The following is a 12,675-nucleotide window of genomic DNA, read 5'->3' on the forward strand; positions in this document are numbered from 1 at the left end:
GAAGACAAAGTGTCAATTTCAAGTGTAATTAAAGTCCTCATACTGGATTTACTGAGCACTTAAAGGTTCAGACTAAAGAGGATGATCTCCGATACTCAACAGAAGAGGGATTCAGCCACATGAAAATCAGCAAGCTCCACAATCAGTCAACAGCTACCGTCCTCTCTACTATTGGAATAAAGGATCGATGCTGAAAAGGTGACTGCCTTCAAAATTATGAAGCAAAATCACACTCTTATAAACCCACAGAGTTCATAGTTTGCTTTTGAAATAATCCATGATGGAAGATTCATAAGTGAGATAAATGAGAATGGTGATGGTGATGGTAATGTCCTGCAGTTTTAATTAAAGAGGGTAGTGAGGGGGGAAAAAGCAGGGCCTTTACCTTGTAACTCAGGATGATGACCTGATTGTATAATCCAGGTTAGGGAGACAGTTGAGTCAATGGTCACCAGAGATGGAAGAGTTAGATGTAACAACCTATTCTGGGGCTGAGAGTCCTGTGGAAAGCAATCTGCTAAGGAGGAGGGTTGAGGCAAGCCAGAGAATCTCCAGATGCAGCTGCACTGAGATGGACTGTGGCCCACTTCCCCTTCACTGGCAGCTGCTCCTAAGAATGTGTGGCCAGTAGTGGCAGTGGCATACGTGACACTAAAGCAGAGTCACAGACTATGCATCCCCAAATATTTCATATTTAAAAATGATTAGACTAATGTTAAAATGGTATTTCGTTCATACACACACACACACACACATATATATACATACATACATATATACATATATATATGTATGAATGAAACAAGAGAATACTATTAAATTATTTTATTGAAATAAGTTCTTCTGGGAACCTAGGTAAGATTTATGAAGGTCACATCTTCTACAGTAATTCTGTTAACACACACAGGAGAGTTAAAATGGAACTAGTGGACATAAGTCTACGACTGACTGTAAGTGTTTGGTGGGAACAGGCTGTGATTCATTCATCATTAGTGCCCACTACCTCCATTGAACAGCACAAGAAACATAAGTGATATGTTGTTCTCATCAGGTGAGTCGCAAAAATATTACAACAGAGAAACTAGAAAATTTTTTATGGGTAAAATGTGGCATGAGCTTTGGAGAAACAAGGCAAGATTCAAATATCTCTTTTAAACTTGTCAAGGACATTAGCTCCCGCTTGCCTTGCTATTGCCACAATTCTCCAACATCCAAAATTGGAAATATATCACTTTAGATAATTTTCCAGCAGACTGAATCTTGGAAAAGCTTTTCAGTTCAAAGGCCATGTGATTCTTCACAATTCACTGTAAATTTTTAGTTTTCTAGTTTTGCTACAAATGATCACAGGGAAAGCCCATTATAAACTGTATGCAAAAGTGACTCAAGGAGCTACTGGAAAGTGAACAGTAAGTCCTCACTGTGCAACTTCCTTACCCCCTGCCTTATCTAAAATATCTATTCTGTTTGTTTGTTTGATTGTTTGTTTGTTTATTTGTTTTGTTTCTCAAGACAGGGTTTCTCTATGTGGCCCTAACTGTTCTAGAACTCTCTATAGACCAGGTTGGCCTTAAACTCAAAGAATTCCACCTGTCTCTGCCTCCAAAGTACTGTCATTAAAGGTATGTGGCAATACCACCCAGCTAAATAACTAATTTTGGTTGTTTTTGTTTTTTGTTTTACATCATTTTTTAGAGTGAGAAAATGTTTATAAAAGCATAATGTTTATGAAAGGCAAAGGCTTGCTGGATCATATTTTAGTATTGATTAGTTGATTTTTAATTTTTTGTGGGACAATTTTCTATAATCAATTTGGACTTCATCTCACTACTCAGCCTAGGTTGGCTTTGAAATCCTTATCCTCCGTCCTCTACCTCGAAGATGATTAGCATATATTCCCCTTAGGTCTAACTAAATACCCATTGGATAATGTACCAGTTTGTATTGAGGTGGCCTAAGGTAGCTCTCACACATAAGGGGGCATCTCGTCTAAGCAATATAACATGCAACAAAGATTAACAGTAAAGTCAAGGAAGTAAGAAAAAAATTGACTAACCTAACCCACCTGAGCTCGGCTCACAGGGGTCAATGTCCTCATCGTCGCTGGGACACTCTGCCGAGGCCACAAGGATGTCATCTGTGGTCTGCAAGGGAATAACAGTCAGCAGGTTAATTAAACGTGTCCTGAGTGCTGTGCTCCATTTCATTTACAAGTGAAACACAGTTTGTGCTTACATTATAGTTGAGAAACCAAATTCATTATTTCCATTCCTCTATTTCCCTTCCTCAAGACATGAGACACTGAACTTATAGTCACAAATGTATTTTAGACTCATAGAAATATCTCCATGATTACAAGATCTGGATGGAATACAACTTAGTGAACATGTGTACACAGAAGTGGTGATCTACAATTGGCAGACACACAACCATCAAGCTACTGTGCGAGGCTGCACACAGGAGCAGATATTTAAAACAACCTGGCAGAAACAGCTGAGTTGAGATTGATTCCAACCCTGGAGACCTACAACATATGCACCAGTAGGCTTTATGCAGTACGTGCGCTTCGTTTCCTGAAGCAGAACAGCTTTTTACGTTTGTGAACAGGTAGCTTGGTAAAGATTCTAGATGTAGGTTGTTATCACTGGGAAACAAGTTTATGCAGAAAATTAGATACATGGTTTTGTTTTCTAGGTGCAGAAATAAAGCAGATACAGTGAAAATATTTTTCAGTTTTTAAAAATCTCATACTCAAATATCATTTTTGCAATGTTCAGATAGCAGAGGCTGTTTCCTCATTGTTCTTTCCATCGTCAAGTTTTCATCATAAGTAAAAAGTGTGTGCAGAGTAGGCTGGGGGGAGGTGACCGCTTCCTCTCTGACATTATAGTTGCTTCGCTGCTCTTACAGCCAAAAAGATAACTGTCACTGTAATAAAAATCAAAGTGTGTAGATCCTAGCAGTTAGTCACATAATCAACACACTGACAAGTATCAAAGGTTGTTCTTTACTGCCACTTATGAGCAGTAATAAATGCGGAGGAGTTATTGCATGGGATTTGTGAATGTTTGCATCAGATTTGGCTAATGCAAAACTAAAACATCAAATCTGTGGTGCAAGAAGGAGATGCTGTTGTATTTCAGAAGATGCTTGATAGCAAACTGATGCAGTCATTTAACAGGAGCTAGAATAACATGGCAAGAGCTCTAAAGTCAATAGAGAGTCACAGTATTGCCAGAAATAAAGATTTAAAACAAAATTGAAGAAACCTAGAGACAAGGAGCAAGGGCTCTTTAATGAAAAATAAAGGCTTAAGAATCTTCAAATGCAGAATCTTTTGTTCACAAAGAAGATATTCTCTTTAAATAAATTTAAATTTAAATTAATGTAAGCCTTTAAGCAGCATGTCGATATTGGTTCATTTTGGCTTTTTGATCTTAATTCTTCTTAAAGTGTTTCTAGATTCATGTATTCTCCTGGTGTCATTTTCAAAAAGGAAGTTCAAAATGCCAGATTTTCAAGAAGCATACTTGTTCAGAGAGAAAGCCATCAGCCCGTGGAGTGCACACAGCACTTCATTCTCATTAATATGAGAGATTTTCACCAAAGATCCATCTGGCTTTTGGCAAGAGTTCATTTTGCAGCATATTCCCCACGTGGGTCTATGGTAGCATGAGATGATATTAGTGATCCTTCATTCCAATTAACCCATTGTATCCCAGAGCAGATCCTGGGCTTTTTCCTACGGCGAACATCTAACAAGAAGGGATTACCCTCACCCAGAGTGTTGTGAAATTGTCTAGAATATTCTCTATGACTCACTCAGCAAGACTCATCAAAGGTGCTAAAACTGAGGAACTCTGCTATGGAAATGTAATTAAGACTATGCTTTATTTTTCTTATCTGAAAAAATAATGAGCAGAACAGACATTATTTATAAGGAGCAAATCAGCACATGGGAAGTACTTGGAAGATGATCACTTTGTAATTGTTAATGAAAAATTTCAACATTCTCAACATTAGCTTTAATATTTCATGGAGACAGTTAATATTTAACTGTCTCAATTAAATAATATTGAGCTATATTTGTAAGTAGTAAGGTTTTATATTTTTAACTGAAAGTTACACAAAGTATTTTTCAGGTGGAAGATTTATGTTTGCAATTACTTTCAAATTTGAGAGTTATATTAGGTAGTTTTTACACTTCCATCTTTTACAGTCTCAGTTCGATAAGACGGGTAAACATCAAGAATAAATGAGGAGGATTGCTTGTTAAAATGAATTTATGGCTACATACATACAAGTCACTAGAAAATATTTTATTCAGGCTAGTTGCTTAGGTAATGCAAATGAACCTACTTAAAGCTATTTTCTCTAGGGATCATTCTGCTTTAAGGAGAAAATGTTACAACTTTTCATAAAACACCATATGTAAAATACTAAAGTCATAAAATAGTGTTTTATTTATCACTTTTAAGATAAAATAAATTACCAGACAAATATAACTCTTTTATAGAAATACACTTTAGATTTTAATGTAATTTTCTGTTATAATGCCTGTATATTCTTGAATGTTATTTGTGTATTTTTTTCATTAAAAACTAAAAAATGATCAATACTTTTGTAAGTAAAAGTCTCAGATTAATAGATGTCTTGGGTGAAATCTCTATGGTGTGAAAATCCAGAAGCAGCTCAAGGAAGGAGGAAATATCAAGAAGCAGCTTAAATGGGGGGAAATCAAGCTTCATTCAGGGGAGGATTTAACCTAACAATTTTCTAACCAAAGCTATGTAATTGAAATTTAATTCACTCTGCTTGGAGCTGCCTCTCCATGACTGACTGTTGAGCGTGTGGTATTTAAAAACCTCAAGTATGTCACATTAATCAATTCTCTTCTTTAGTAGACTTTGCTTGATGTTTATAACCCCTCTAAGGTAGAGACACTCATTGTAAGGGACAGAATGGCGATCAAGCAAAAGCACTAACTTTATGTAGCAGTTCATTTAGATAACTGTCTCTAACTGTACATTGAAACACTCACAGATCAAAGGACCATTTTGATGTTCCCTCATAGAACTATGTCTGTGCCTGAGCATAGCAAGCACCTATTCCAATTTAAATGTGTGCAAATTAAAGTCTCCATACCTTTAGAGAAACAACATAGAGTGTGTGAAAAAAAGGGATCAATATGCGATGCATCATGGTCTGCATGTAAACACCAACCCAAAGGATTAGGAGAAAATGTAGCCAGAAGCCATCATTGCAACTTATCTAATAAGTATTGATATCAGGGGAGACTACTTGATAGTTTATAAAAGATAACAATATTCCCCTTCTCACAGCGAGTCTCCCCTTCCCCATCATTTAGTAGTGAAAACACTACTTGACACTAAAAAAATAATAAAGTACTACTCAAGTGTCTTTGTGTATATATATATATATACATGTATATATGAGTGAACACATTTCTAGATGCCATTTTCATGATACATGGCGTGCTGAACATTAACCCCAGTCAGTAAAGTGACACATTCAAGAAACATCAAGCAGAATAACAAACAAGAATTGTGGGGCAAAGGGCAAATTCCAACTGTGCAATTCCCATCCTCCATTGATTCTAAAACTTTTGTGTAAAAGCTTTCTTAACTAAGAAGTTGAAAAATACGTACAATGAATTATAAAATAGAGATATGCGTATAATTTGTAAGGAATGCAGGTGGAAAAGCTTCCATTTGAGAGCCATAGTTAAGCACTTGCTAAAACAAAACAAGAGCAACATCCTATCCATTTGTGTACTCATTTACCCAATTTGAATGTGTGAGCTTTGGATTTCATGAATATTTAGGTCAAAGCTTATACATCCCTGAAAACAGCCAGCTTTCGCATTTCTTTAATGTTCCTTCCCAATTGACACCCAAGGCTATTGCAAAAAGTGATGATAAATCATCTCTCTGCTTGGGGGAAAAACAGACTTGAAAGCTATTCAATTTTCTTCAAAAAATTTTCAGCTGCTTAAAATGTATGTAATGATAACAGAACAGTGAGTGTGGGATTGCATAGAGAGACTTCAGCATGGTGAAGAGACTTACTTAAAACTCATTTCTGTGTACATTTGACTTTAGTTAGCTTAACAAGCCAAACTCACGGTATGTAGAAACATGTGCATAGTGTTGTAGATAAGTGCGTTTTTGGGAAAAGAGAGAGAACATGCCTAATTAAAAGTCACGTTCTTTCAGCTTATTTATATTGCACAATAAAACAGTCAAGAAAGAAATGTGGTATAAGAAAACATGAAACTGAATTATCACCTTTAAACAAAACAGCATGTCTCTTTTATAATTTCTTTGAACTACTGTTGGCTTTTATTTGCATACTGCATTTCCAATTTTAGCAAAAGCAACTCTGGAGAATCAGTCAAAAGTTTAAACTTTTAGAAAGACATCTCCAAAATCTATTCTCAATAATCAGAATTTGAAGGCGTAAGACCTTCAAATACTCTAAGTGGAAAAGCACTAGAGCTGAAAGGGAAACTAGAGAATGGGTCCAACGGCCCCACTTGGCTTGATCTGGTTTGGGACAAATCAAGTCTTGAAATGATTTAGGCTATTTCCAAATTAAATACTGACAGATGTTTACAAATGCAAATCCAGGCTTTTTAATGGTGTTAAAATAAATCTCTTGCCCAGCTATTGAGACTGAATGGACTAATTAGTTACACAGGTTAAACTGAAAATCCTTATTGGCAATGAGGTCAAAACATAATTTATGACTGCAGCATGCCAGCGGTGGATAGCTTCAATCAGCAGGATTCCAAAATTCTCATTTTTCACTGTTGGTGTGTAACAGGTCAAGGAAGGAAATCACGATTCACTAAGTGTTTGTAGATTTTGTTGTAGCAAGACTGATTTTAGAACCATTCATGTAAGGTGAATGTTTCCTCATTGTATGTGAGGAAACAGGAGCTAGAAAAATACTATATCAGAACTACAATTCTAATTCATGAAATTATCTACATTATCAGTAAATTGTGAACATCATTTACTTGAGATATCTATCCATCCAATCATGAATCCAGGTATGTATGCATAAACATATGTATGCATCCATAGACACCCATCCCAATCCACCTTATTTTCTACGCGATATGATGTATCTTACAGAAATGCATGGTAACATTTATTTATAGTAAGTGAAAATGTGGAAGAAAGCAAGAAGTAATACAGTGTGAAAAAGGAGCCAGCACATTCATTAAGAGAAACAGTTACATCTATAAGAAGGAGCACACACAGCTATCCTACTGTTTTTATATGGAACAAAACAGAAAGAAAATGACACTAAGGAAAGAAATACCAATGTTAGATGTGGCTCTGCTGAAACACCTAAGTTTAATATCTTCTAGGTCAGCAGCTATCAATTTATGGGTTGTGAATCTTTTGGGGTCCAAACAATCCTTTCACAGGGATCACATATCAGGTGTCCTGCATATCAGATATTCACATTTTGATTCATAGCAGTAGCAAAATTATAGTTATGAAGTAATAATAAAAATAATTTTATGGGTGGGGGTAATCACCACAGCATGAGGAACTGTATCAAAGGGTTTCAGGATTAGGAAAGCTGAGAACCATTGATCAATGTTGATCAATGTTAACTAAATACTAATTCAGAATACAAATTTTAATTCTGGGCTCATACACAATGTCCATTATTTTGGATTGTTTCTTGTATTCTAAGTTACAAACATGCGCATGTGCACACACACACTAACACATAATACATATGCTACATATGTATGGATGAGCTTACATATGTAAGTGTTTTATATATGAATCATAATAATTCCCCTAGCTAACCAAGCTATGGCAGCTCAGGCCTGTAATTTCAGCACTGGGGAGGCTGAGGCTTGAGGCAGTCTAGAACAGCCTGGGATCCCTCAAAAAACCAAAAAACAAACAAAAAGTAAACAGAGATGATAATAATGTTTTCATATCCTACGTGTATGTTGTGGGGATCAAATTTGATGTGCAAAATATTTTGGAGAGCAGGGAAGTGCCCACAATGCAGACTTTATTCACTCCTGTTGTTATTCTTTGTGGAATTAACTAAAGTTTTATTATGATTGATAAGGCACTTTCTTTGCTTCTCACATGACAATTAAGACAGTTCTGAGGAGTGTTGGAGGAGGTGGCTAAGCATCTACTTCATTGAATATATTTTCTTTTCACCCCAACATTCTCCTGTCTTGTCTGTTGAATAGAGCCTTTATCGTTCTACTTGGCTCTTTACTCAAGACTGCATTTGGAATGCTTCCTTTCTCCTAAGATAGAATTCATTGAAAGCATGGCTTATTTGATACATATATGCGAGTTTAATATTTAATCAATGAAGCAAGACAACAAGGAATGTATTTTCCTTTAGCGGTATTCAGAGATACCTACATCCTGAGTCCTGTAAGCACACAGTTTCATAGACACTTACATCCTGAGTCCTGTTTACTGTATATACCAACTTATTGCAACCTAAGACATAGATTTAAATGTTGCTTTATGCCATATGGTATCTACAATATTTAAATAAGCAGGGAACAAGATGGGGTCAATTATCAGCAGGACTAAGGGAATATAAAGAGAGGAAGGGGAGATGGAGAGACAGAGATAGAGACATAGACAGAGAGGGACAGAGAGACAGAGAAACTGAGAAAAAGGAGACAGATGCACAGAGAAAAACATAGATAGATACTGAAAAAAAATGGTTCTCTCAGGGTGATATATGCACCAGTGCTCCATGTTATAGTGGCTGCATCTACAGTTATAATGGACAACCTATGGCATATTTGTTGTAAATATTTTTAAATGTGGCAATAAACTCTTATGAGACATTTGACATAAGTTTTATTTACAATGAATAGAAAGGTGTACCTTTCCAAATTTCCCTGAAATCAAAATTTTGAAAACTGCTTAGACAATGTTTTATTCTGATTTAAACACAAAGACTTCACATCTGTATTTAAGCATATGTCTCAGTGAATAGTATTGGTTTAAAATCATATTACTACTTAAGATTGTGGCCTATTTTCTTTAAATATTTTATTTATATATGTAAAACATTTTATGAAAATGACCATGGTTATAAACCAATGATTATGTAAATAGTGGGTCTTTTGTTTTGAGATCAAAACTACAAGAATGATTACACATGGCATTTGAATGTGTTACTGCCATTACACTAAAAATCTGTTTGCCTACTCTAATTTCACAGCAAATCTTTTTGTGACAAATGGAATTTGTCACCATTGCTCTTACGTGACAGACTGGATATAAGAGTGAGACAGTATAGATTCTTTCTAGAACTGCATCCCCTAAGACCTAGAGCTAATAATTGAGTTGAAAGTCAAACCTTTCAGAGATTTTTAAACTCCCTTATATCTCTGGCAATGACAATGAAAGTTCGTGGCTGGTTTTAGCATTATACTCCATGGTAGGAATTTAGGCCAGAAAAAAAAAATGACATTATGTTTAGTAGAAAAAAGAATGGCTGAAAGTTAAATGGAAGGCAAAGATAAAAATGTCTTGCACTAAGCTGATATGTCTGCTTTTATGAAACACCCTTGTCCTTCAGGAAAACATTAACATAAAGCCTACTCTAGAAAGGCTTTTTTTTGTGTGGGAGGAGAAAAATGATCATACTCCAGTTTTTACTTTATAGTCAGCATCTCTTAGCTACACCTGTCTCCTACTCACTCAATTGCACTAGTTCTATATTATATGAACTTTTATTTAAATGCATGGAAATTATGGTCCTTCAAACCCTAACTGTCAATGGTTGTATTTTCTTTCTGAAATGACAATTGTATGGGGTATGGACTACCTGATTCAAGCCATCAATTTCAGACCACAAAATAATTGCAGAGTCAAATGTCGTCCTGTAGTCTATTTCCATTGACTCTCTGCATTAACTCATTTATTAATTCATTCATCCTTAGGAATTTGTTGAATACTTTTGAGTAACAAAGATTTCTACAGTGGAAATTGTGGTTGATTCTTATCTGGCTCCAAATATTTACATGCAGTGATGGAATTTACAATTGTTTCTTTTCAGTTTGGAGTCAGCATCCAACTGATCATTCACACACTGAAGGTTGCTTTCCTGGTGCCTGGTAGCAATAGGACACAGATATCTGAATCAAACACAATTTCAGCTTGTATAAAAAGGGGGGGATAGAAGAATGCAAATCGACCCATTTTTATCTTCTTGTCCAAAGATCAAGTCCAAGTGGATAAAGAAACTCCACATAAAACCAGATACACTGAAACTAATAGACTAATAGAAAGTGGGGAAGAGCCTCGAACATATGGGCACAGGGAGAAAGTTCCTGAATAAAACACCAATGGCTTATGCTCTAAGGTTAAGATTCAACATATGGGACCTCATAAAATTGCAAAGCTTCTATAAGTCAAAGGACACTGTCAGTATGACAAAACAGCAAACTACAGATTGGTAAAAGATATTTACCAATTCTACATCCTATAGAAGGCTAATATCCGATATATACAAAGAACTCAAGCAGTTAGACTCCAGAGAATTAAGTGAACCTATGAAAATATGGGGTACGGAGCTAAACAAAGAATTTTCAACTGAGGAATATCAAATGGCCAAGAAGCACCTAAAGAAATGTTCAATATCCTTAGTCATCAGAGAAATTCAAGTCAAAACAATCTTGAAATTCCACCTCACACCAGTCAGAATGGCTAAGTTCAAAAACTCAGATGACAACAGATGCTGGGGAGGATGTGGAGAAAGATGAAAACTACACTATTGTTTGTAGAGCTGCAAGCTGGTACAACCACTCTGAAAATCACTCTAGTGGGTTCTCAGAAAATTGGAAATAGTATTACCTGAGGACACAGCTATACCACCCCTGGGTATATATCCAAAAGATTCTCCAACATATAAGAAGGACACATGCTCCACTATGATCATAGCAGCTTTATTTATAATAGCCAGAAGCTGGAAAGAACCCAGCTGTCCTTTAACAGAGGAATGGATGCAGAAAATATGGTAAATTTACACAATGAAGTACTACTTAGACATTTAAAACAATGAATTCATGAAATTCTTAGGCAAATGAATGGAACTAGAAAATACCATCCTGAGTGAGGTAACTCAGTCACAAAAGAATACACATGGTATGCATTCACTGATAAGTGGACATTAACCCAAAAGCTCGGAATACCCACAAGAAGCTCAAGAAGAAGAAAGACCAAACTGTGGATGCTTCTGTCTTTCTTAGAAGGGGGAACAAAATACTCATGAGAGGAAATATGGAGACAAAGTGTGGAGCAGAGACTGAAGGAAAGGCCATCCAGAGACTGCTCTACCTGGGATACATCTCATATACATTCATCAAACCCAGACACTGTTGTGGATGTCAAGAAGTGCTTGCTGATAGGAGCTGTCTCCTGAGAGTCTCTGCCAGAGTCAGACAAATACAGAGGCAAATGCTTGCAGCCAATCACTGGACTATGCACTGGGTCCCCAATGGAAGAGTTAGAGAAAGGACTGAAGAAGCTGAAGGGGTTTGCGACCCCATATGTAAAACAACAATATCAATCAACCAGACTCCTGCCCCCACCAGTACTCCCAGAGACTAAGCCATGAACGAAGAAGCATACACGGAAGGACCCATGGCTCAGGCCACATATGTAGCAGAGGATGGCCTTGTTGTGCGTCCATGGGAGGAGAGGCCCTTGGTTCTGTGATGGCTTGAAGGATGCCCCAGTGTAAAGGAATTAGAGAACGGGGAGGCAGAAGTGTGTGGGTGGGTGGGGAGAACACCCTCATAGAAGCAGGGGGAAGGGTGATGGGATAGGAAGTTCCCAGTGGGAGAAACCGGGAAAGGGGATAACATTTGATTTGTAAATAAAGAAAATATCCAATTTTAAAAAGGGAATAAATATATGATTTCATAGAGAAATTAAGTCCATTATCAAAATCACTGTATGATACCAGATATAATTCAAGCCCCTAAAATTTTTGCACAAATAAAAAATTGCAAGTGTGGTGCTTGATGGAATCAAAGCTGCTCTATGGTCACTTGGGAAAGGAAGAATCATGGCCATATTAATTTCTTTAGCAAATGATGGCTCTCCCTTCACCATGTAAAAGAGAATATTTTTTCCTTTGTTTTTATCCTATGAATCGGTGATTTACGGGCACTTGTTTGTGAACCATGTGCTTACACTGACAGAAGAGGGCATCGGATTCCAGGGACTGGACTGAGCGGACAGTTATGAGCAGCTTAATGGCGTCCTGGGAACTGAATCCAGTTACTCTAGGAAAGCAATGAATACTTGCTAATGCCAGGCCGTCGCCAGCTCCTGTCCTCATCACTGTAAAGCAGCGGAGGCACTCTTGTTTTATAATTAATAAGTAGTGCTGATATTAGCTTCCTTGCTCCCCTTCACTTTCACCTTTGCCCTTTCTATGTAATTTGTAGTGTTCTAACTGCTAATGTGGCTATCTCAGAATGAAAAACTACCTCACATACCAGAAAGAAGCCAACCAAATAGTTTTTCTTGACTCTTACTAATATACCACAGTGGCTAGGTCTAATCCATCTGTCAATCTCATTCTCTCTCTCTCTCTCTCTCTCTCTCTCTCTCTCTCTCTCTCTCT

The 12,675-nt window shown here is 36.7% G+C and overlaps 1 protein-coding gene across 41 annotated transcripts in view; it reads right to left on the reverse strand.

Moving 5' to 3' along the window:
- Nucleotides 1-12,675, reverse strand: part of Nrxn1 (neurexin 1) — a 1,073,594-nt gene that overhangs the window by 24,137 nt on the left and 1,036,782 nt on the right. For 30 of the 41 annotated variants that reach the window (XM_029470970.1, XM_029470959.1, XM_029470968.1 and 27 more), the window contains one exon: nucleotides 2,057-2,144. In XM_029470970.1, coding sequence (XP_029326830.1) covers nucleotides 2,057-2,144 — 88 coding nt within the window. The remainder of the gene's footprint in view (nucleotides 1-2,056; nucleotides 2,145-12,675) is intronic. The other 11 variants (XM_021149685.2, XM_029470961.1, XM_021149698.2 and 8 more) reach the window with 1 other exon arrangement.

Source organism: Mus caroli, chromosome 17 (assembly GCF_900094665.2).
Source record: "Mus caroli chromosome 17, CAROLI_EIJ_v1.1, whole genome shotgun sequence".
Taxonomy (NCBI): domain Eukaryota; kingdom Metazoa; phylum Chordata; class Mammalia; order Rodentia; family Muridae; genus Mus; species Mus caroli.